General features: G+C 41.2%; 1 protein-coding gene and 1 long non-coding RNA gene across 6 annotated transcripts in view; one reads left to right on the plus strand and one right to left on the minus strand.

The window, feature by feature from the left end:
* Positions 1–21,097, plus strand: part of sbf1 (SET binding factor 1) — a 66,711-nt gene that overhangs the window by 16,506 nt on the left and 29,108 nt on the right. For 2 of the 5 annotated variants that reach the window (XM_056367081.1, XM_056367083.1), the window contains exons 2-10: positions 7,660–7,745; positions 9,439–9,576; positions 10,010–10,138; positions 10,472–10,582; positions 11,906–11,983; positions 16,196–16,225; positions 18,606–18,711; positions 19,546–19,678; positions 19,835–19,943. In XM_056367081.1, coding sequence (XP_056223056.1) covers positions 7,660–7,745; positions 9,439–9,576; positions 10,010–10,138; positions 10,472–10,582; positions 11,906–11,983; positions 16,196–16,225; positions 18,606–18,711; positions 19,546–19,678; positions 19,835–19,943 — 920 coding nt within the window. The remainder of the gene's footprint in view (positions 1–7,659; positions 7,746–9,438; positions 9,577–10,009; positions 10,139–10,471; positions 10,583–11,905; positions 11,984–16,195; positions 16,226–18,605; positions 18,712–19,545; positions 19,679–19,834; positions 19,944–21,097) is intronic. The other 3 variants (XM_056367082.1, XM_056367084.1, XM_056367085.1) reach the window with 3 other exon arrangements.
* On the minus strand, positions 2,233–5,586 carry LOC130163170 (uncharacterized). Its single transcript, XR_008826406.1, has 2 exons — positions 3,297–5,586; positions 2,233–2,611 (listed from the first exon to the last, which is right to left on the minus strand). It is a non-coding gene; the product is annotated as an uncharacterized LOC130163170 (long non-coding RNA).

Here is a 21,097-nt window from a genome sequence, read left to right on the forward strand (position 1 = left end):
GGTGTGGTAACTATCATGCCCAACTCACCTTTAAAGGTCCCATATAGTATAAAAGTAGGTCTCCATGTGTTGTTTGATTATAAAGCAGGTCCGGCTTCTATATTAATACTGTGATGCACACAGCCTGTATTCAGAAACTGGGCCTTACAATGAGCCGTCAGGACTTCTGTAACTTTGTGCTGTCACAACAAATGCTCAACACTAAAATTTTGAGCATCATTTATGTGCTGCAATTTATTACTTAATTACAGACATATATACTGATACACTGAATCTACAATATGCTAATATCAGCATATATTTATTGGTCTAACTGCTTGACTTAATACTATTTTTGCACAGCATATTTAGCAGAAAGAAATTGCTGAATTGATGGAAGTGAAGTTCAACTGTACTGGCTACATGAAATGTGTTTGTATAAAATGGGGCCTGGGTTCTGGCTCTGGGATCCAGAGGCCTGCAGGACACCATACAAGGTTAATGCAGATACTTACCAGAGTAACACTTCTTTGCTTATGCAGTACTTGGAATACTTGCTAATATCCAGGACAAATCTCATTCCTCTCAGTTTTGCTGTGTTTATGCAGTTGTCATTAGAGTTCAGTGTAGAACATGCTGTGTTTGGTAGCGCACTGCTCTGCCAACAAACACAGCAGCGTGCTCTGATCAGTCCAGTGACACGCAACAGTATGTCTTTAGGAGCTGGAAAAAATAGATTAAGATGCAAGACTCATTCCAGCTACATTCCAGCTAGAGCTTGACATAGATCTTACTTTTTATTCAGGTTGTACCCTTATAAAACAGGTTACACCTGTAACACTGTGGGTATTTAATATGTATATTAAAGTTGGCATGTTGGAACAGACGAAGTGACCACATGATGTCTTGGCTTTGACCGCTGCTGAATGTGTTCGGTTGCTGGTGTCTGAAATACTAGAGATTTTCCCACAGGTTTGTTGAGTGTCACTGCTCAACAATGTCATGTGATCAGCTACGTTTCTCATGGGTGAGAAGGCTGTGATGATTGTCAATACATTTTAGAACTCCTTCATAGTACTACTACTAATAATTGTATTGTTACCATCAATTACATATATGTTTTTTTATAGCAGCACAATTATTACAGTGTGAGAAAAGCAGATTATAGCTTTACCTGCTGCAGCCATGAATCTAAATATGGTGTAAAGGGTTTGTGTGCAGTGGCCATATAAAGACTGCCTTGGCACTCAGAGAAGAAAATACAAACTCAGTGTCAGAGCTGAACTAATCTTCCTGTAAGAGCTGAAACCCCTAACATCCCTTACACTCTAAGGTAGAAGCTCTGAGATGAACTCTGTGCTGCCAGTAACCTGCTTAGTTTCACGTCACTGTCAATCTGTTGGATCGGCACCATGAACTCTGAGCTTTCATGACAAGGAATGATATTGGGATTGTGTTTTGACTTAAATAGATGAGATAGCCTCTTAATTTTTATATATTCAAGTAGTTTTTTTTTCTTTGTAGGGAACCCTGACTTCTGTCCATATCTATCACCTAACTTGATTGTCTCAGCTTTCAGCCAGAGATAAGAGGCATTATGCAATTCGGTGTTTTCATTGAAATAAGCTCTTTCAAAATTAGTTTTTGTAGCAGCTTAACAAACACTCCCAACTCACTAATACTCACCTGTTCAAAGGGTTACGGTTACTGCTACTGTAAACATTTGTGACATGTCCTGGTGCAGCCAGGTGACACTGAGATATTACTGTCGGGTTCAGAGCTGTTAGTTCTGTGTCTTCTGCAGCTCTCTGGTTAGAAACAGTTACAACTGCATGACGCTGTCTGATTTTTTTGTGGCATTTTGTGTTGAGCTTTAGAAAGACCAACACTACGGCTGGATCATCATTCACAAAGTCCAGTCGATTAATTTCGATCGATTTGAACCTTGATGAATCATTTACAGATAAATGTCAATGTGGAGTAAAGCACTTCTCAGAATTTATCCTGGGAATTTAAATTTCTTCTACATTCAACAAGTGACCAACACTTTTGTATCCTTGAATATAACAGTGTGTAAATTGCACATTAGAGGCTAAGGTGGAAATTCATTTCCCAGGTATAAAACTGGAACAAGGATTTATTTTCCTTGGCAAATGCTAAATGAGTAAAACATGATACATGTATATTCTTTTAGGCCTACATCTGCAGAAGAGTTCAGCAAGAGGAATAAAAACACATGGACTATCAGTAGCAGATACTTTAACTGTCCAGCACATCCGCTTTAATGATCACTTTGAATAGACAGGGTAGAATCTGATAGTCTGCTCTCTAATTCATACAAGACATCAGCCTGATATCTGCAGACAGCTGTTAGCTAGTCTTAGTTATCCAGCAGGGACAGGTTGAATAAAGCAGAGTCCACACACTGTTCACTCCACTTCCTCGGCTTCACGTCTCATAGCCTGAGATAAAATCTCAACAAACACAAACAAAGCTCAGATCAGCGTGCGGTCTTTTTTCAGTCACAGGGCTCCAGACTCTCCTGCTCTCTCATCGTCAGCTGTGTCTGGACCTCTCGGTGGCTCTCCCTCTCCACCAGCCTCCTCTTCTTTCTTCTCATTTCATCTGTGCACTGAGCCAGTGAAGAAGAAAAAGTACTTTTTTCAACTACAATGGCAGTACTCATGCCGGAGGGGCACCCAAACAGCCTAATGGTCATCATGCACTCGCACAAATGTGGCTGTTAAACTTTAACTTACACACACACAAAAAATGTCACATATGTGACCATTTTGGTCTCAGCCTGGAGCCCTTGCAGAATCACTACAAAATAGCCACAGTCAGTTAACCATCCCGAGTCACGACAATTCTGTAAACTGTGATTTTATTGTATATGTATATTGTATATGTATTAAGAGATGAAGTCTTATAACCAACATACCAAAAGTTTTTGTAGTTTGCTAACAATTAGGCTCAGTGACAGTCCCTTATTTCATTGTATCCTTCTTCTCCAAGTCATGGAAGGTTCTGGTTGGACTGTCCCTGGTTATAGTCACTCCTTAAAGCTTGCTGACTAACTGAGGGAACCTCAAAAGCAGCAGACTACAGCGGAAAGGAGTTGGTCTCTGGCAGATCACTATAAAAATAACACAATAGCTCAGACTCTGGCTAGAGTGAGTCTGAAACAGCAGGTTAAGGAACGTGGTATTATCCTAAAAAGCTCCATGAATATAAACATAACACAATATAAATTACTTTTTTCTGTAGTTTCCTTTTGTGTATTTTTAAAATGTGCAGTGGTTGTAATTTGTTGTTACCGTGGCGAAGCTACAGTCTCGCTCTGTGCCCTCTCATTTCTCAGAGTAATTGCTGCCTTTGTGAAGTCAATAGGAAACCTTTAAGTCTTGTTTACATTCCATAGATTCCTTCTGTACACACGCACATATTCTTGACATCATTAGATTAGAGTGGAAATGAGCCCGTTGTGGAGACACTGTGCAGTTTGCATGCCTCTCCCAGTGCAAGGAAGGAGTTGAAGCTGGGTTGAAGGATTTTTGTGAGAGTGATCGTGTGTGTGTGTGTGTGTGTGTGTGTGTGTGTGTCTGCCTGCCTGCCTTTCTCCAGTGTCTGTGGTTTGGAGGCCTGCGTGTCACTCCCAACAGACTCCCTCTCTGGCTCATTCATACACTCCTCCCTCGGCTGCAGGATGTCCTGCTTCAAACTCGCTGAATAATCCCCACCCACTCTGCCTGACTATTGGCTAATAGTGTATCTACACCAGCCTTGATTTACACTGTCCCACTCTCATTGTGTGTTTTGTCATTGTTTGTATGTGTTTATGGGTGCCTGACACACCTACACAACATAAGGCCGTATCAGGTGACACATTCTCCCAGCATGCATCAGCTACAGTATAGTGTACCAGATGATTCATCACAGTGTATCAAGGGGAATGGCAAATCACATTCTTTAGTGTCATAACAAAATCCCTCCCACCAGCTTTTCACCTCTTAAGTTAATAATTATGCAACAGTTTATTTAAACACTTTACAGCTATATTGTGTAAATGTAGTTCATTTTTATTCAGACATGTTACTACTTGCAACACATATGACATCAATGATGAATGAAAAGCTTTCATTGTATTCAATGTGCAACCACAAAGACACACTCAATTGTAGATGTTTAAAGGTCTCATATAGTATAAAGGTAGGTGTCCATGTTTTGTTTGATTAATAAGCAGGTCTAGGTTCTATATTAATACTGTGAAAGTATCAAAGCCTCAGTGCACAGTGAAATGCACACAGCCTATACTCAGAAACTGAGCCTTAAAATGAACCTTCAGGACTTCTCTAACTTTGTGATGTCACAACAAAGCAGTCTGCGCTCTCAGTCATGCCTTTTATGGATTCAAATAAAACACAGGAGAAGAGGAAAATAAGGAACCTTTAATTATGTTATAAGGTGCGTTTCTATTAACCTGCTTAATGTGGCCTTATTGGCCTTTGATGCCCAAAAATACAATTAACTGAAACCTCCTCATGTAGCATAACAAACATTTCACCTCTGATTCACTGTAAAGCAGGTCAGGACTCCGGTTAGGGGCAGTCATCTTGCAACTAAAAGAAAATTAAGAAAGAAAAAAAGAAATGAACCGCCTGACTTTGACGACTTGATCCCAGAGCACCGCTCTCACAAGTGTCCACATATCCCTTGTTCGCTAGGGAGAGGGGATGACTTTAGCGTTTCTCTGTGTGTTTTGGGAGCTGGCCTACTTTCTGTTTGTGTATCGTCTCTGTGTGTCTGTGCTTCTGTTTTAGTTCCCTTGGTAAAGGCCCACAGGCTCTGTTTTTTTCTCCAAGGCAGAATTTAGTACAAAACGGTCAGGTTTGGTCTAAATGCTGGTGAAAACGTCCCTTTATTTAGCTCACTAAATAAATGACTGTACTGTTCTATACTACATTTACATCATTTGTGTTGGGAGAATAAAGTGTGTTCTCTGTGCAGATGAATTCTAACAATAAGCAACCTGCAGGGCTTCAGATGAGACCAGGCTGAAAGGGGCTTGTGTTGGTTACATAAGTCGGCATTTGTCATGTCATTGTGCTGCTGTGATGAGTCTGGCCCTGGCCAACAGTGAAAATGGCCTCATTAACCACCAAACAAGCATTTGAACACATCACCACTGTTTAACAGGCAGATAGGGACTCGCTTAAAAGACTAATGTGACTATATACATATTTTGAAACACTGATGTAACTAATAGACCTGTCTCGTAATTAATCTGCCAACTCATTTGTTGCCCACATGCTTCTCATTACACCTTTAACCTTTACCTTTTTGCTTTAATGACCACGTCAGCACTACAAACACCAAACAACCATCAGCTGATTTACACTAATTGCAGATACAATGGTGAAGGTGTTTCTAATGACCAGTAAATGATAAGAACTTAAAGTAATGGAAAGCTAAATATAAGTGCTTAGGTCGTCACTACTATAGCAGTACGTCCATCAGCAACAATACACTAATCCTTCACTGCTCTCTGTCACTAACATGCTGCAGACTGAATGAATCAAATCTGCTTACTTTAACTGAGAGATCCTCATACAGGCACCCTTATGGATAAGATGATGATTCTTGTGAACGACTGGAGGGAATTTCATTATCCAGCACAAACATTCACTTGGACTCAAGAATGAACTGATTAGAAATTTTTGGTCATAGGTCACTGTAACCTCACAAAACACATTTTTGTTCATAACTAAAGAATTCATACACAAATTATGACAAACTTACACAAATGTCTAATAGGATAAAAGATGAAGTGATGACATTCAAAGGTCAAGCTCACTGTGACATCATCTGACATCTGCAAATACACTTAATAACTCTTACTAAATGTCAAAGGCTTCACCACATACTGTATATTACATGACTCTGGACAGACATGGATGTAAACTGTAACCTGTCTGGTTGGTGGAGGAGCAACAACGATGAGGCTGTCTAGTTTGTCTTGTTTCTGCAGCAGTGTTAGATCACTTTACTGTATCATTAAAAACGTTGTGTCTTTAAATGGTGACAGACATTGTGGTTGGAAAAAGTTTTCCCATAGCTTGCATGGCACAGATAGAAGTAAAACAGTATTGGTGAACAGGTAAACTAGATAAATCAAGATATTAAAGTTTGTCTTGTTGACAGGCTGTAAATATCAATTTGACCCAATATCTATTATATAAATAGTTGTTGTCTATAAAGGACAAGCCTTACTTACCAGCCAATTATAATCAACAGCAACAACAGCAGTTATGATATATTGGACTCAGGTGGAGGTGGTAAAGATACTGGTGGAGCAGATAAAAACTTTATGGAAGTTTTGAAGATCTACTGGCCAACCGGAATTTTAGCCAGCTGACCCGATGGTCAGTCTGTCTGTTCTCTGGTCTCATCTCCTTCTTTGTCTGAGGCCTTTTTAGAGGAAAACATTGTTTTCTTCAATGGAGGGTTTTCTTGCAGCTTGCATGCTGTGCACTGCACTGTGACATCCCACCTGTGTGCGGTGCCTCTGTGATCATAAATGTGGGGAAGAGGTTTGACAAGGAGGGACTCAGATGCACTAACATGAACACATACATGCGCTTACATGCATGTGCTATCAGACCGGCAACCAAAACAAAGACCAGAGAAACTCAGATTACAACACACACAGAGGGGGTGTGGCTTCGTTCTCTGCTCAGGACGCCATTACTCTACTATATCTTTACATAAAAGATAGTTGTTTGCTGCTGTGTTATTGTCTAAAATCTCATTTACAGAACCTTTACTCAGTTTTGGTTGCATTTATGATGTTTTTCAACATACTGTTTTAGACACTAAAACTAACTTTATTTATGTTATGTGTATCTGTTAAAAAATGATTATCGTTATTGGATGTTTTAAACTCCTCAAATATTGAAATTGGCTTTGGCCTTAATTGTATCTATCAGGCTCTGCACCTTTTTCAATGAAACTGAGGCAGCTGCACATTGAGTACGTTCATAGTTGTAACCAAAGGAGTAGTTAATGTGTGGAAATGAACAGTTTATTTTACGCATTTGAGAATTCACATGGAATATGAATGTTTAGACATAAAGAGAGAGAGAAGTTGCTGTCCTGAAAGTTTTTTTTTCCTTTGCTAAAGTAACTAATTACATTGTATTATCACTGTACCCGTTCTTGATTTTCTATGTTGGTCCAAAGACACACCTTCACATTAGAGGCTAAGATGGGTTTGTGTCAGAAAAAGTTGAAACAGTTTGGTGCCAACTGGACACGTTTGTGTACTGTATTCAAATTTGTTGTCTCATTACATGTAGCACCCTGTTCACAGCCACATTTCTTATCTGAAAAGCGTAACTGATGCTTGACGTCAGGTCACAGAGCTAACAGAGGACATGCACCATTCTATGACTGTAGTCTCTCAAACCAGCAGAATTATATTTGGCATGGTGCAGCAGGACATACATTTTCTTTTAACATGATTATTTGAATAAAAACATACAAATGATAAAGCACAGCAAAAAAGAATGACATTGTTGCTGATATGGTTTAAATTAGTATTATTAGTAGAAATAAACGGACAATAAACAATGTTAATGAAAAAGGAATGAACTCTGTATGTGTCCCTCTGTGTGTCTGCAGCGGAGGGTGAAGGTCAAGGTCGCATTCTCCAGCGGTTTCCTGAGAAAGACTGGGAGGACAGCCCATTCCCACAAGGCGTAGAGCTGGTAAGTCAACACACACAGGCATGTTCCTTTGTAGCTCAGTCGCTAGAACAAGACGCTTAACCCTGTCAGGGCTACGAGTGTAATTCCCGGGCCGGGTCAGTGGTTAGGCACGGCTGCCAGTGTTACAAGATGTCTAGTAAGAGCTCATACGCTCAACACAACTCTGCCCTAGATGAGAAGTGTTTTCATGGCAGGTGTTCTTGCAGTGTCACTCGGTCAGCCGATCCATTCATCTACATGTCTGTCTAACATCTGGGTCCACATCAAAATGATTAGAGCTAACAACTGCAAGCCAAACCACATGGTATCTGCTGTGGAAATACATGGTCCTCTAAGGATGAACACTGGTTTTGACGAGGTACAGTATTGACCATCTTTAAGGGCTTTAGACGTAAGCCTTGGTAATACAAACACTCTGACTGGAATAAACCAAAAATAAATATGATCTCTAATTCATGGAGGTTGGATCTTAAGGGGATTTGGGGAAGAAGAAGGTTTGTTTAATTTGAATGGTTGCCTGTGGTATGTGGTTGTCACAGAAGTGCTCAAAGAAGAGACAGTATGTTAAGAAACTGAGGAGCTGTGGCATCACATATCAAATCTGTTGCAACAGAATCTGCACCTATACTGACTCTGTTAAGTAGATGACGTACGGGCCAAACGACATCACTTCCTGCATGTGCTTCACAAGACATTCACTGGCGTGGGTATAAGACTAGAGCAGATAAATATCACATGTGGTGAGAAACTGATATTATCGAATATCACAAGTATGATAATAACATTTTTCGGTTTTGGACTGTTGATTATTAGTTTGAAGGCATCATTTTGGGTTCTTGGCAGTTTTCTTCACCTGACATAGATTAAACAATTAATTAAGAAAATAATCAATAGATTAATCGATAATGAAAATAATTGTTAGTTGCAGCCCTAGTTAGTTTACACATATAACACAGTACACACACAATAAAGTAAGAACAGATCAGTTTGTGTATCTGAGTCATTATCAGGTCATACAGTCAGATAGGTGCATCCCTAATATTAATGCAGGTCAGGTGTGAGACCTGTTGAGTCAGTGAATCTGACTTGAAACTAAAAATTGCTTCATAAAAAGTTTCAGTACAGATTGACTTAAGATAAAAAGAGCGTGTGTGACATGTTTACACATACCAATTTCAGATCAAGACATCGAGTCAGTGAAGATACCCACTGAATAATGACCATAACATAATAAATTCCATATCTTAACAAAAACACTGCTAATATTGACTCTGTATTGTTTGCTGAACTCAGTCAACACCGTCACAGTATTGACTGCTCCATTAACATTTCTTGTTTTGCGAGTAAATATTTGAAAATTACATATTGTACATATTTTCAACCCAAAACAATCTGATTAGAAATGAGAAATATATACTTCCATGTTTATTCACATCAACAGTCGGTGCTTCCCCTGCTTTGTCATATTACCAAAGCGGATGGAAAGTTTTCGGAACCTGTTCAGTTGTGTTCATGATAGCCCAGCCCTGCATGAATCACCCTGAGGTGTTGAAAGACCCACTGCTGTCACTGCTGTCTGATATGTCACCCAGGTTGCCTAATCTTTCTCTCTCTGTGTTTTTTTTTTTTCACCCTCTGTCCTCCATGCTGTCATCACCTTTTCACCCCCCCCCCCCCCCCCCCCCCCCGCTAGTTCTGTCAGCCCAGTGGTTGGCAGCTGGTTCCTGAGCGGCAGCCTACCTCCTTCTTTGTAGCGGTTTTGACTGACATCAACTCGGATCGTCACTACTCTGCCTGCTTCACCTTCTGGGAGGGACTGGACAACCCGCAGGTGAGACAGACGTCAGCTGCGTGATGTCCTGACCAGTTGGAGTTGCTAGCGTGGCAACAATGACATGATCCCTCACTGGTATATTGGCATAGTAGTCATGTGACACCTTGGGGCCCATAAATACTTTTTGCCATACACGCCAATTACAAAAGAGATGGAAACGTCACACATTTTCAAAAAAATGGTGCCAATGAAGATGCTGTTTTGTGTGATTCATGTGTGCGATTAGTCTGTCTAATGTGCACACATGATGAACACCCACTTACTATATACCACCTGTGAACAATGCCAGTTGTTTTTGTTAGAGCACGACATAGAGGCACTCACACTGGGGACTGAACCTGTGTCTCTGTTGTAAGCCAGGTTTATAATTTGATGTGTTTACCTCAGCCTGGTGTGACAGCAGCTGTGTGTGTCTCTGCTCTGTGTTTAGCTGCAGAAGGCTGAGGCCAGCGAGGTGGATGAAGTGGATGAGGAGCTGGCCGTCGTCCAACCAGCGAAGGTTTTTGCCCCTAAGAGCCTGGTGCTGGTGTCCCGCCTGGACTACACAGAGGTGTTCAGGGTACGACACACTTAACAGTTTTTATACTATAGTCACTCCACCCCTTCTGGTTCTATTGTGTTGTTATCTTATCAGCCATTTTTCTGAATGAACACAGAAAGTGGCTGAAACACAACATTAGACCAAAACATGTTACTGTTGAACTGTTTAGCTCTTTACTTTTTGTGTTATGGCCAAATGAAGAGCAATCAGAGTTATGGATTTCATTATTTTGATAAGATTTCAGTAATATTGCCCTGAAGTAAATATGGTGTTATTACAGTGGAGAGACTTTCTCTGGATGTGTGGTACACCTTTGGTTGACAAATGCATTCCTCCCTCTTGATCGAACAGAACTGTCTGGGTCTGATCTACACCATCCATGTAGACAGCCTGTCTGTCCCCTTGGAAACGGTGATCGGAAATCTCCTCACTTGTGTCATCCCGATCGCTGGAGGCTCTCAGGTAAAACTACTGACTGCCCATCTCTTTCTCACACAAACACCTGTACAAACTGCACTACTCTATAAAGGCAAAAGACAAAGACCTGACCTTGGCTGTCATGTAGACCAAAACTGTGACACCATTCCTCTGTCATTTTCTATGCTGTTCAACTTTGCAGGGTGGTATAAACACTCCGTATGTGACCCTATGCCTTGTTCAGCAGTGCAGCTTTGTCAGACAGTTTGCACTGTAGGGAAGTAGAGCTTGGCGCAACCAGCTAGCATAGCACCTAGCGCTAAACTCGCTTTTTTTGTTAGCTTGTTACTTAAGAAAAATCTTAGCGTTGGAGAGGTTTTTTCTTCATGTGTAAGAGACTTTGATTATGCACATGCAAAACTCCATGCACATGTCTTTGTACGTGCATAATTAAATAATTGATGGATTACTGTTTACTGAGTAATGAGGTTTAAAATGTCACTAATCTTCTTCACACAGCTGGTTCTACTGCACATCTCTGTCCCTGAGGGGCAGTGTCATGTAGTGCTCAGTCATCCATCCTGTAAACACAAGTGCAGATATTTTAGCATTATTTCATTTTCGTTGGGTTTTTCTGAGAGACACTCAGTACAAAGCTTTGTTAAACACAAACCCTCCTTTGTGGATGATCCGTGCCACTTAAACAGATAGAGACCAAATCATCACATCTTGCATGCACTGTTGGCCATGGAGCTGGGAAGTATGGGCCCTTCTATTTATAATCAGAAAAACACATCATATCTGAGACACATACTTTGGCACTGTTACTTGCACCCAGCCTTGTTTTTTTTCTTGACACAACTGTAGACTCTTTAGATAACTCATTGCGCTAAAAGTCTCCACTGTTGTGAGTCAGCAGACTTCCTTAGATTAAAAGATGTATTTTTGGTATTTTGTTGCACAAGCATATACACATAAACATGCAGCAGCAGGTCCAGCATTGGGCGTTACTTGAGAGCACATTTGAGATAAATTCAACTTAATTCTCATGACATTTTATGTTTATTTCTCATCTTTCTCTCTCTCTCTTTTTTTTCTCTCCATCATTTACCCACTTCTAAAATATATTTTGTTAGAATCATGTTTTGTTATTTTGCCTCCAGAAAATATTGACTTCTTTCTCTTTTTTGCAAGTAAATGAATCATCCCTGTTACACTGACTCATGCTCATGGTGCACAAACAGTAGGAAGTGTCTATTCTGTCTGAATCTACATCAGTTGAAAACTTCCACTTTGGTTTCCAGATGTTGTAACCCATGTGTGTCACTTCTGTGCACCCTACTGTACACTGGTTCCTCTGTGTTACAGACAGATGAGTCCCCAGTTTGTAGTTTAGACAAGGTTCCTCAGGCCCTGGCCTGTGACTGGCTGCTGGCCTGTCTCCAGGTAACTTTACCGTTCTGCAAGCTTCACCAATCAACAACCAGCTTGATGTTACTGATTCTGTTAATCAAGCAGAAGAGTTGTTTTCTTTTCTTTGAGGAATGCGTTCCTTCTTGCAGTCATTTCAAATCATGCGTGATTGATGGTGCTTCAGCTGTTTTTGACCTTCATTTCTGTGTGTTTTGTGATCAAACATTTTTCACAGAATCATGTTAATCATTTGAAACATTTCATTTCTTTTTTTTTTCTTCTCATGCATTTTTCATGAACTTGATTTGTTGCATCTATTCATGAGCATTTTACAACACTGATTGTTTTCAAGTTGTTTCCTCACTCACACACATGTAACGAACATCTCTTTGACTTCCGGGGACATTACATTGACTTACATTCATTTCCTGAAGACTTACTCCAACCTTAACCATAACTACTACGTGCCTAACCCTAACCTTAACCTCAACCTTAACCTTAAAACATGTCATCACCTTAAGATGTAAAGCTCCATATTTTCCTCTTCTTCTGTGTTTTATTTGAAGTGTTGATCCATAAGAAGATATATTTGTGGTTTTAAGAACCAAGAACCATTTCAGTGTAGTTTTACATCTCCTCTCTCAGGCTTCTCTCTGGAGCTCTAGTAACAGCAGGTCGATGAGCCAATCAGAAGAGATGATGCTCTGAGCCTCTCTTCAGATTGGCTAGAGAAACCAAACCCTGCAAGGTTGGATGATGGGTCCAGGTGGGCAGGGCTTGAGGCATGGCTGAGAGCAGTGGCTGCTTTGATGTGACATCACAAAGTCACAGAGGTCCTGACAGCTGGTTTTAAGGCTCAGTTTCTGAATTCAGGCTGTGTGCATTTCTCTGTGGACTGAGCACTTTGATACTTTCACAGTATTAATATAGAACCTAGACCTGATCTATAATCAAACAACACATGGATATCTACCTTTATACTATATGGACCTTTAACCTAAACTTCACCTTCAGATTTAATGATTTATGTTATGGGGACTTGCTTTTTGTCTGCATAAGGAAAACAAGTCCCCATAGTGTGACTGTGTAAACAGATTTAGGTCCCCACAACATGAGTAATACCTGGATCACACACACACACACACACACACACACACACACACACACTCACACACACACACACACACCCTCCCGAAGCTGTGCAGGTCGTAGTTCAGTTGCTGGGTGGCCATATGGTACAGCAGATGGCTTCCTACTGGACAACGCAGCGTCTGAATGAGAGACTCAGTTCTAATCAGTATTAACACGCATATAGACCCAAACAGCAGAGGCTAATGCACAGCTCTCCTCACACACTAACACACATCTGAAAACAAAAACACTCATCAGCGCACAGGCCCAAACGCCATGCTTATTCCTTAATCATTCTTCATCATACTGACAGATTCTGACTTAAATATTATCAGTGGTTTCACTGTAGAGCTGTTATGTTACCTGTAATTGCACACAGCTCCTTAAGGGCCCTGAAGTACAAACAGTTCTGTTCCTCTGGCTCAAGAGGAGGACAGGCCACTTTGTAAAGAGTAACACAGACTTACACACATTCCAGTCAATGTTTAATGACATGGGACTTTTCTCTCTGCTACACTAAATGTCTGTCATTACTTCAGAATCCGTCTGTTCACGTCAGCCTCTGCCCAAAAACACACAACAGACTCCGGCAACGTGACACTGAAATGATCTCGACCATTAGACATATTGTCTTGGCAACACTGTCGCACACCAAACTGCTTTTGGCACCAGTAACCGTCAGGCGTTCCAAAGGCCCACATAGACTCTATGTAAATATGAACTAGAAAAGAATAGTTAGAGTTACATAGCTGTGCCAGTTGGAATACTTGCAACATTTCATAATAGATTTAACTGTGGCTTCATCATTGTTAGTTACACATAACCTAGTCTTAAATCCAAGGCCAAGTCACATTTCATCCTGTATTTTTGTTGTTAGGAAAGTCCCGTTCATGACAAGCACATTGACCGTGCAGTAATGATTCGCTGTGTGAGCTGATGCAGGATGTTCCTACATCGAAACGCTAAATGTAGGCTAATGTTAGCAGCCCTGTTGGGGAAGTTGTTATTCAAGGCAGCGCTACGATCATCACGCATTGCTTAGGCCAGGAACACACTGGATGCTTGGCGTTTGTGTTGCAGTTGCAGAACGTCTTGGTTTTCATTTTGGAGCCCGCGTTAACAGGTTAGAGCGGACACACTGCCTCGCGGCTGAGTCTGTTTTTCACACGTAACACGCTCGTCTCCCAGCAGAAATGGACAGAGAAAAGACCTGATGATGTCATATTGACAGCATACCAGCAACATTTCATAATACGGACAGCTTCCACTATAGTTTCTATGTCGAGGCTGAATTTGAATACGACAAAGACATGAAAAAATACTAATATATTTTTTAACCATTTGAGCAGCTGCATGTGGAGACAGACATTTTAGTGACATTTTGTGTAAAAAAAAAAAAAAAAAATCTGAAATGAATTTATAATGAAAAGAAATCCAACATTCCAGCTGCCTGCAAACTCAGAGACAGAGCTGAAGCAGCAACGCAGCAGAGACGCATCCGGTGTGATCAACACACACACACACACATGTGCTTCTCTGCAACAGCTCAGTGACGTCAGCCGCCACGCTCATGCAGTGCAGGCAGTGTGTTCCCGGCGTTAGTCTTCATCACAAAAGCAGCCCTCTATTTTAACATTAAAAGTTATCATTGTAAATGCAAATGTGCTGTGAGAGATCGAAAAGCTCATTGAACAGTCAGATGACGCATGAACATTTGAGCTAAATGCACCTGCAGTGACAGCAGAGCAGATTATTGTATTGAATCCTATTGAGGGACTAAAGTGTGTCTGAGGTCCTTAGCCAGTTCCAGTTGACAGCAGCACTGCCGCACATCTTGTGAAATAACCGATTGCTTACAAGTGTTTGACTAAGACAGGTTGACCAGCAGGATGTTACAACAGCAGATATTTATCAGAGTCGTTTACACAACTCTAATGTGAAGTGAACTTGAGGCTGTTGGCCTGATATGTTGAGACATGCTGAAGTAGAGCAGTGCGGTGGCCTGAGCGGTGGGTTTTTTATGCACCTTTGCTGGTAAAGAACATCCTGGTGAATCATGATGTTTGTGGTGAAAGTGTGGTAATGTCAGATTTCCCCCTAGTTTGGAATGACTTCTGTTTAGTGTGGTAGACAGCCAAGTGTTCATTTTCCCATCTATAATTAATTGACATGACAGAGGAAATTCCGATCCCAATTTCTGGACATCGCCTGTCACACAGCCAAGCACTCTGACAGTTTAATGTAGGAGGAACAGGTTATCATAACTGAAGGAGAGAAAACCCACACTTCAAATTAAAAGTTGCAGATTGTTCTGCAGGAGGTCATCGCTACTCTCTGTCAGTTGATCACATGAGCAAACACACGTCGATCCTCAACATGGCACGTAGCCTGTGGACTCCAGTGAGTAACGTTAGCTCTTATCACCGTGGTGTGTCAGTGAGTATAAGGTTGGAACGTGATTTCAGTGCAGGAACTCTGTTGTTACCAGTATCAGTTTTAGTACCTGTTATGGTTTAACAGCAGTCACGTGCTGTTGGATAAACTATACTGTGGTCAGATGTTTTCAGTTTCGAAAATAAAAGAAATTCCCCTTGTTGTTACTGTGTCATTTCGGAACCATGTAAGGATGTTTGCTAGATCCTTGTTTTGACTGGGTCTAATCATTGTGCTCACCTAGGTAGGGTGAATGTGACCTACAGTGGACTACACTATTACTATTATATTATTGCTATATGACAAATGAATGAGCCATTGTTTGTACTGTGGTTTCTCTCTGTGTTTTTGAATCAGGACTAAAATGAATCATCTGTTGCTGTTACTGCGCTGTTGAATGCCAAACGATGGCTTGACTTTGTTTTGCACGTGTCTCATCCTATATTTTTACACAGCGCTCATCTTGCAGTTCATGTTCATGATGCCATTGTTTGTGCAGCTTTACTTGTTTTGCCATGCTGATACATTACTGTCATGTTGTTGTCAAATTTTGGGCATTCTGTGCCCTCACTCCTGTTGTTTCTAACCTGGGTCTTGTTCTGCGGGGTGTGTGTGTGTGTGTGTGTGTGTGTGTGTGCGTGTGTGTGTGTGTGTGTCTCTCTCTGCTGGATGCTTGTGTAGCCGGGCCAAGAAGAGAGAGAGGAGAGATTGGTACGCCAGCCTGACTTCATTCTCCCTTCGCCACCTATCAGCTCTGAGCTTTTCCTCGCTTCCTTATTCTCCACCCATCCCCGACTCAGCCAATCCCTGCACACGGCCTGTGGCAGGAGAACCAATCATAATGCTTTAATATAGACTCAATATGTGACCAACAGCTGATCAACCTTCTTACATACAAAACCAAAACAGCATCTCTGATACAAGCACGAGCCCAACCATCAGCTCCATAGATTCATGATGCTGATCATTTCTTTTGTTTCCTTTGTAACCAACTGCAGTTCTGTGGTGGAACAGAAAACGAAACTACAAAAGCAATAAAGTGGAGATTCTACAGTTCACTTTAGATCATTGTACTGTGAACAGCAGGCTTCGAGATGCATCCTCTGGACTAATTGATTATAATGAGGAGGAGCAAGAAAGAGTTATTTAGATAGTATTAAATACATGTTAAGGTAAAGGGTAATCCCATCAACCTTCACTACACAAAGTGGTTTATCTCACTTATCATTTCTGCCTGCCAAGAACAACACTATAACATTCCCTTTGTTCCTGGGCCCAGACAGTCTGTTATTCTAATTACTACACGGCTCTGATGTATAATGTATCATAACTGTTATAAGTATAATCAGCTACAACCTCTCCTATTTGTTGGAATAGTAAACTAGCTAAATAGCCGGCTGAGGTACTGCCAACACTAAAGCCAATCAGTGGGCAAAACATACACATCCAACTCTCAGCAGAGAGAACGCTCTCTGTCCAACGCTCCCTTGAAGCAATGGTTCTTAGAGTGGTGTCGGGGGACCCCCAGGGGTCCTTGAAAATTTTTCACGATAAATCCATCCATAATTAACACAATGATAGAATGTATTATTATTTTGTTCATGAGTTTCAAACACTTTCTGTAGTAAAACATCCAAAAGTAAAAATCAATTAATTATCAGATAGAGGTAAGTATGTTTTGGCTCCTCTTCAGGTACAGAGATATCATTAGAGGTTTTATAGAGGGATTGTAAGAAATGTTCATGTTTCTCAAGATAAAAAAAAAAAACAGTATTGAGAGTCAGTGGGAGAACGTGGACAAGAAAGACGAGCACACTGATTATACTTAGACAAGAATTAGTCACCTTGCCATTGGTCCATCAAAAAACAAAGCCTGTAGCCGTCCAGCTCAGAGAAGTGTTAACGATTCTACATCAGAGCCATGTGGTCATTAATTAAAATGATGGAAACCTCCGGCCTGTCAGAGCTGAGTTTTCTCTCCACATATGTAAAATAACATGAATCCACATGACTGCTCATTATTATCAAATCTGAAACACTAAAGTGAACACACTGGATGATCAGATGTTGACTCGCAGTATTGAACCGCTAACAGCTCGCCTGGTTGCTGACGCTATCGCTGCTGTAGAGAGCATGAGAAAATAACGCTGCACCTCTCCCCTCCCAGCTAGCCCAGTCCTCACGCAGACAAACAGACTGGGCAACTGTGAACCACTGAAACGAATCGCTTCTCCAGTCAGACTGGTTTGTGACCCTCTGGCAGGATTAAAATGAAACTACTGTTGTTGTTTTGATTTTCCGCAATCCCCATAAAACGAGGATCACATTATCAGTGATGATCACAGTGTCAGTTTCATGTCCCTGAGCTTTGCCGTGTTCACTAGTCATGTTGTCTTGTCTCAGTAGACTCCCAGCTTTACTCAACGATTGTAATTGTACTGTATAGATTTGTCTTAATCATCTCTGTTTGCACTCTCGGGTACAGTTGTTATCCAGACTGCACACAAGTCAATATTTATTGGCTTTGTCTTTTGTCTGGAGCGCAGTAGATTTCCAGTTATACATCAGTTCAGATCAGACGCCAGTGTGTCCAATGTGAGATCTTGAGTTGTATTTTTGTTGTAATTTTTTTTTTTTTTTTAGAAAAATACTACCATTTTATTTAAAAGTTATCCCAGGACATGTTTCATGGCTCTAAATGAATCCTCCATACAGAGCGACCCTGACCAATCCCCTTCCCACTCGTGCTTGCATTAGAGTGCAGTGGAAAATCACCTGCGCATGACACCTGCTTTGTCACTGGGGTTCCAGTTTCCCATAAAGGCTCTTTGATGTGGTGGTGCTGCTGTTGTTTTTGCAATAAGGTTGTTGGCATGGAGTGGAATGGCTTGTGCCTTAATTGTCGTGTACCTGCTAAGCTTCTGGGATTCTCCATCTCTCTGTCGCTGAGTAACGCTGCTCTGACGCACCACTGTGATTAAACCGAGCTGTCAAACCCTGGTTTTTCTGAGAAACGCCATTCGTTCTCTGATTTTCTCACCCGCCTGTTTTTTAATCTTTCTTTTCTCTCCTTCTCTCTCTTAATCTATAGAGGACCATAACTTTAGGTGCTGGCGACCGGCAGGTGATCCAGACTCCCATCAATGACTCGCTTCCTGTCAGCGGCAGCAGTGTGGCCCAGCTCTTCAGACAGCTCGGTATGAACAATAAGAATGTGGGATTAATACGTCCGTCCCATTTCTAAACAGGGTTTTCAGGTGTCCAGTGACAAATGTGACCGTTAGAGTCATTTTATAGCAAAAGATTTTTAACAATAACAAATGGTCTGTTTCTCATGTTTTTAAACCTATGCATCAATCAATCAAACTTTATTTCTATGGCACTTTTCAGACATGTTAGCTAGAATTACATTAACAAACGAATAAAATGATATAATCTAAAATAATAAAATAATATAGATACAATGAAATAAGTGAATAAAATGAAGTGACTAAAGTTTCCCCTGTCAAGCAGATTCCTTAATATTTCCTAAATTGTTTCTGTGCAAATTTGTTAGGTCATTAAACTGAGTGGCCACTTTACAGGCTGCTGGTTCTTCTGCAGATATAATCCAATCCACAACAACAGTTTTGGCATAATTTTAAACTGTAGGAAGCTTTTAATGCTCAGTTTTTGTTGCCACTGTTCTAAACGTTTTAATTTAACTGTATCTTTGTTACTGAGCGAGTGGAGGTGTTGAACCTGAGTGCGTTGCTCTGTCCGCCACATTCACATACAACATAATTGAAACAGCTTTCAGTGTGATACAGGATCACCTCTAGCTAAAGTCTCAATAATAAACATGTTGGATAATCTCTCTAAGTGTGGTAAAGGTAGAATTAGACAGAAGTGGACTGCATTAGATTATACAGGTGTACTTAATGAAGGACCCAGTTGGAAAACTAACTTGAGCTTTGTATGAGGATGTGAAGGAATGAGTTCCACCTCCTGGACTGCCAGTGATGTCCTGTCTGTGCTCTCTCCTCCCTCAGGCATCATCAACGTGTTGTATCTGTTCTGTGCGGCGCTGACGGAACACAAGATCCTGTTCTTGTCCAGCAGCTACCAGAGACTGACGGACGCCTGCCGTGGACTGCTGGCCATCATGTTCCCCCTCAAATACAGGTGAGTTTCCACCATCTCTCAGTGTTGTCTCACTCTCTTAGGTGTCATTGTTTATTTTCACAACATATTTCATCTGGTGACTCGTGGAAATAAAGGGTAAAACAGCATGGGCAACAGTTGATATGTGAAGTCTCTCTCCCTTTGTGTCTCTCTCAGCTTCACCTACGTTCCCATCCTACCGGGAAAACTACTAGAGGTCCTGAGCACCCCCACTCCCTTCATCATTGGTGTCAATTCATTCTTCCGCTCCGAGACACAAGAACTGGTGGGTCCTCATCACTACAGTATGAAAGACAAATGTGACAACGACATCATCGGGATAAGACAAGATAAAGTCTACTGGGAAAACTGCGTCACTGTAGCAACACAGAACCAGTACAGATAAATTATTCATGCTGAGACAGGGAGTCTCTGTCTCTCACGATCCTGAATTTGCATTAAACATGTATTACACATACTCATCTGTAACTGGTCATCTATTAGGCAGTTATTCTCAGCGAGCACTTAATTAGGAACATCAGGGAAAGAGAAAATGAAACCAGCCTGAAGCAGCAGAAAACATTGGCAGCCAGTTTTCGACGACTAAAAGCCGTCTCCACACAACACATGTATCAACAACAAACAAACAGGCGGTATCCTTAAAAAACCCAGCATGCACCGTGTGGAGGATGGACTAGTTGAAACATCTGCTGCCAGTTTACATCTGCAGGAAAGAAATGTGGTGCTTGTTATTCTTTATTTAAGTTTTAAGAACATGAAGTTAAGAACATTGTTCCTCAGTTGAATGAACCTTTTCTCTCTGTTATATACTTATACATCAACCCCTCAGCTGCTCTGAAATGGATCTGAGTTGTGATTACAGTAGGAGGAGTATGTTTCATGTAAACTCTTACTGACCCATTAAGCAACGGTTCATCTGTCTTTTATTAAGCCTGCCCCTGCTGCCATCTGGTACCATCTGATACCTGTCTTTTGCTAACAGTGTTCTATATAAACCTTGCCAAGGTAAATTACACTGACATAAATGACAATGAGTAGTGTCTAGATCTCTTGATCAAAGAAAATAATTCGCTGCTATCTTATTAAAGCCTGATGAGTTGTGTAATGAAGACTCTGACCGTGCGCTGCTGCATGCCGCTCACTGCGCCGCTCTGATGGAGCCATTGTTTCTCACAACAACGAGATGCTGTGTTTTGTACAGTAGTCACACGCCCATCATCAATGTAGGAGCAGTTGTCGGGGTCGAGGGGGTCGGAGGTTATCGCGTAGGCAGCCCTTCCTGCTGTCTGCGGGGAGACATGAATGTGTGTTTTGTTGTTTGAGCTTAATGTAATGAGCAGCTGTCGACGGAGATGACTGTCCTCTGCCTGTGTGTGTTTGTCTTTCTCTTGCATTATCGGCTTGTGTATCGTGCTGATG

The sequence above is a fragment of the Seriola aureovittata genome, chromosome 22, assembly GCF_021018895.1.
Source record: "Seriola aureovittata isolate HTS-2021-v1 ecotype China chromosome 22, ASM2101889v1, whole genome shotgun sequence".
NCBI classification, from domain to species: Eukaryota; Metazoa; Chordata; class Actinopteri; order Carangiformes; family Carangidae; genus Seriola; species Seriola aureovittata.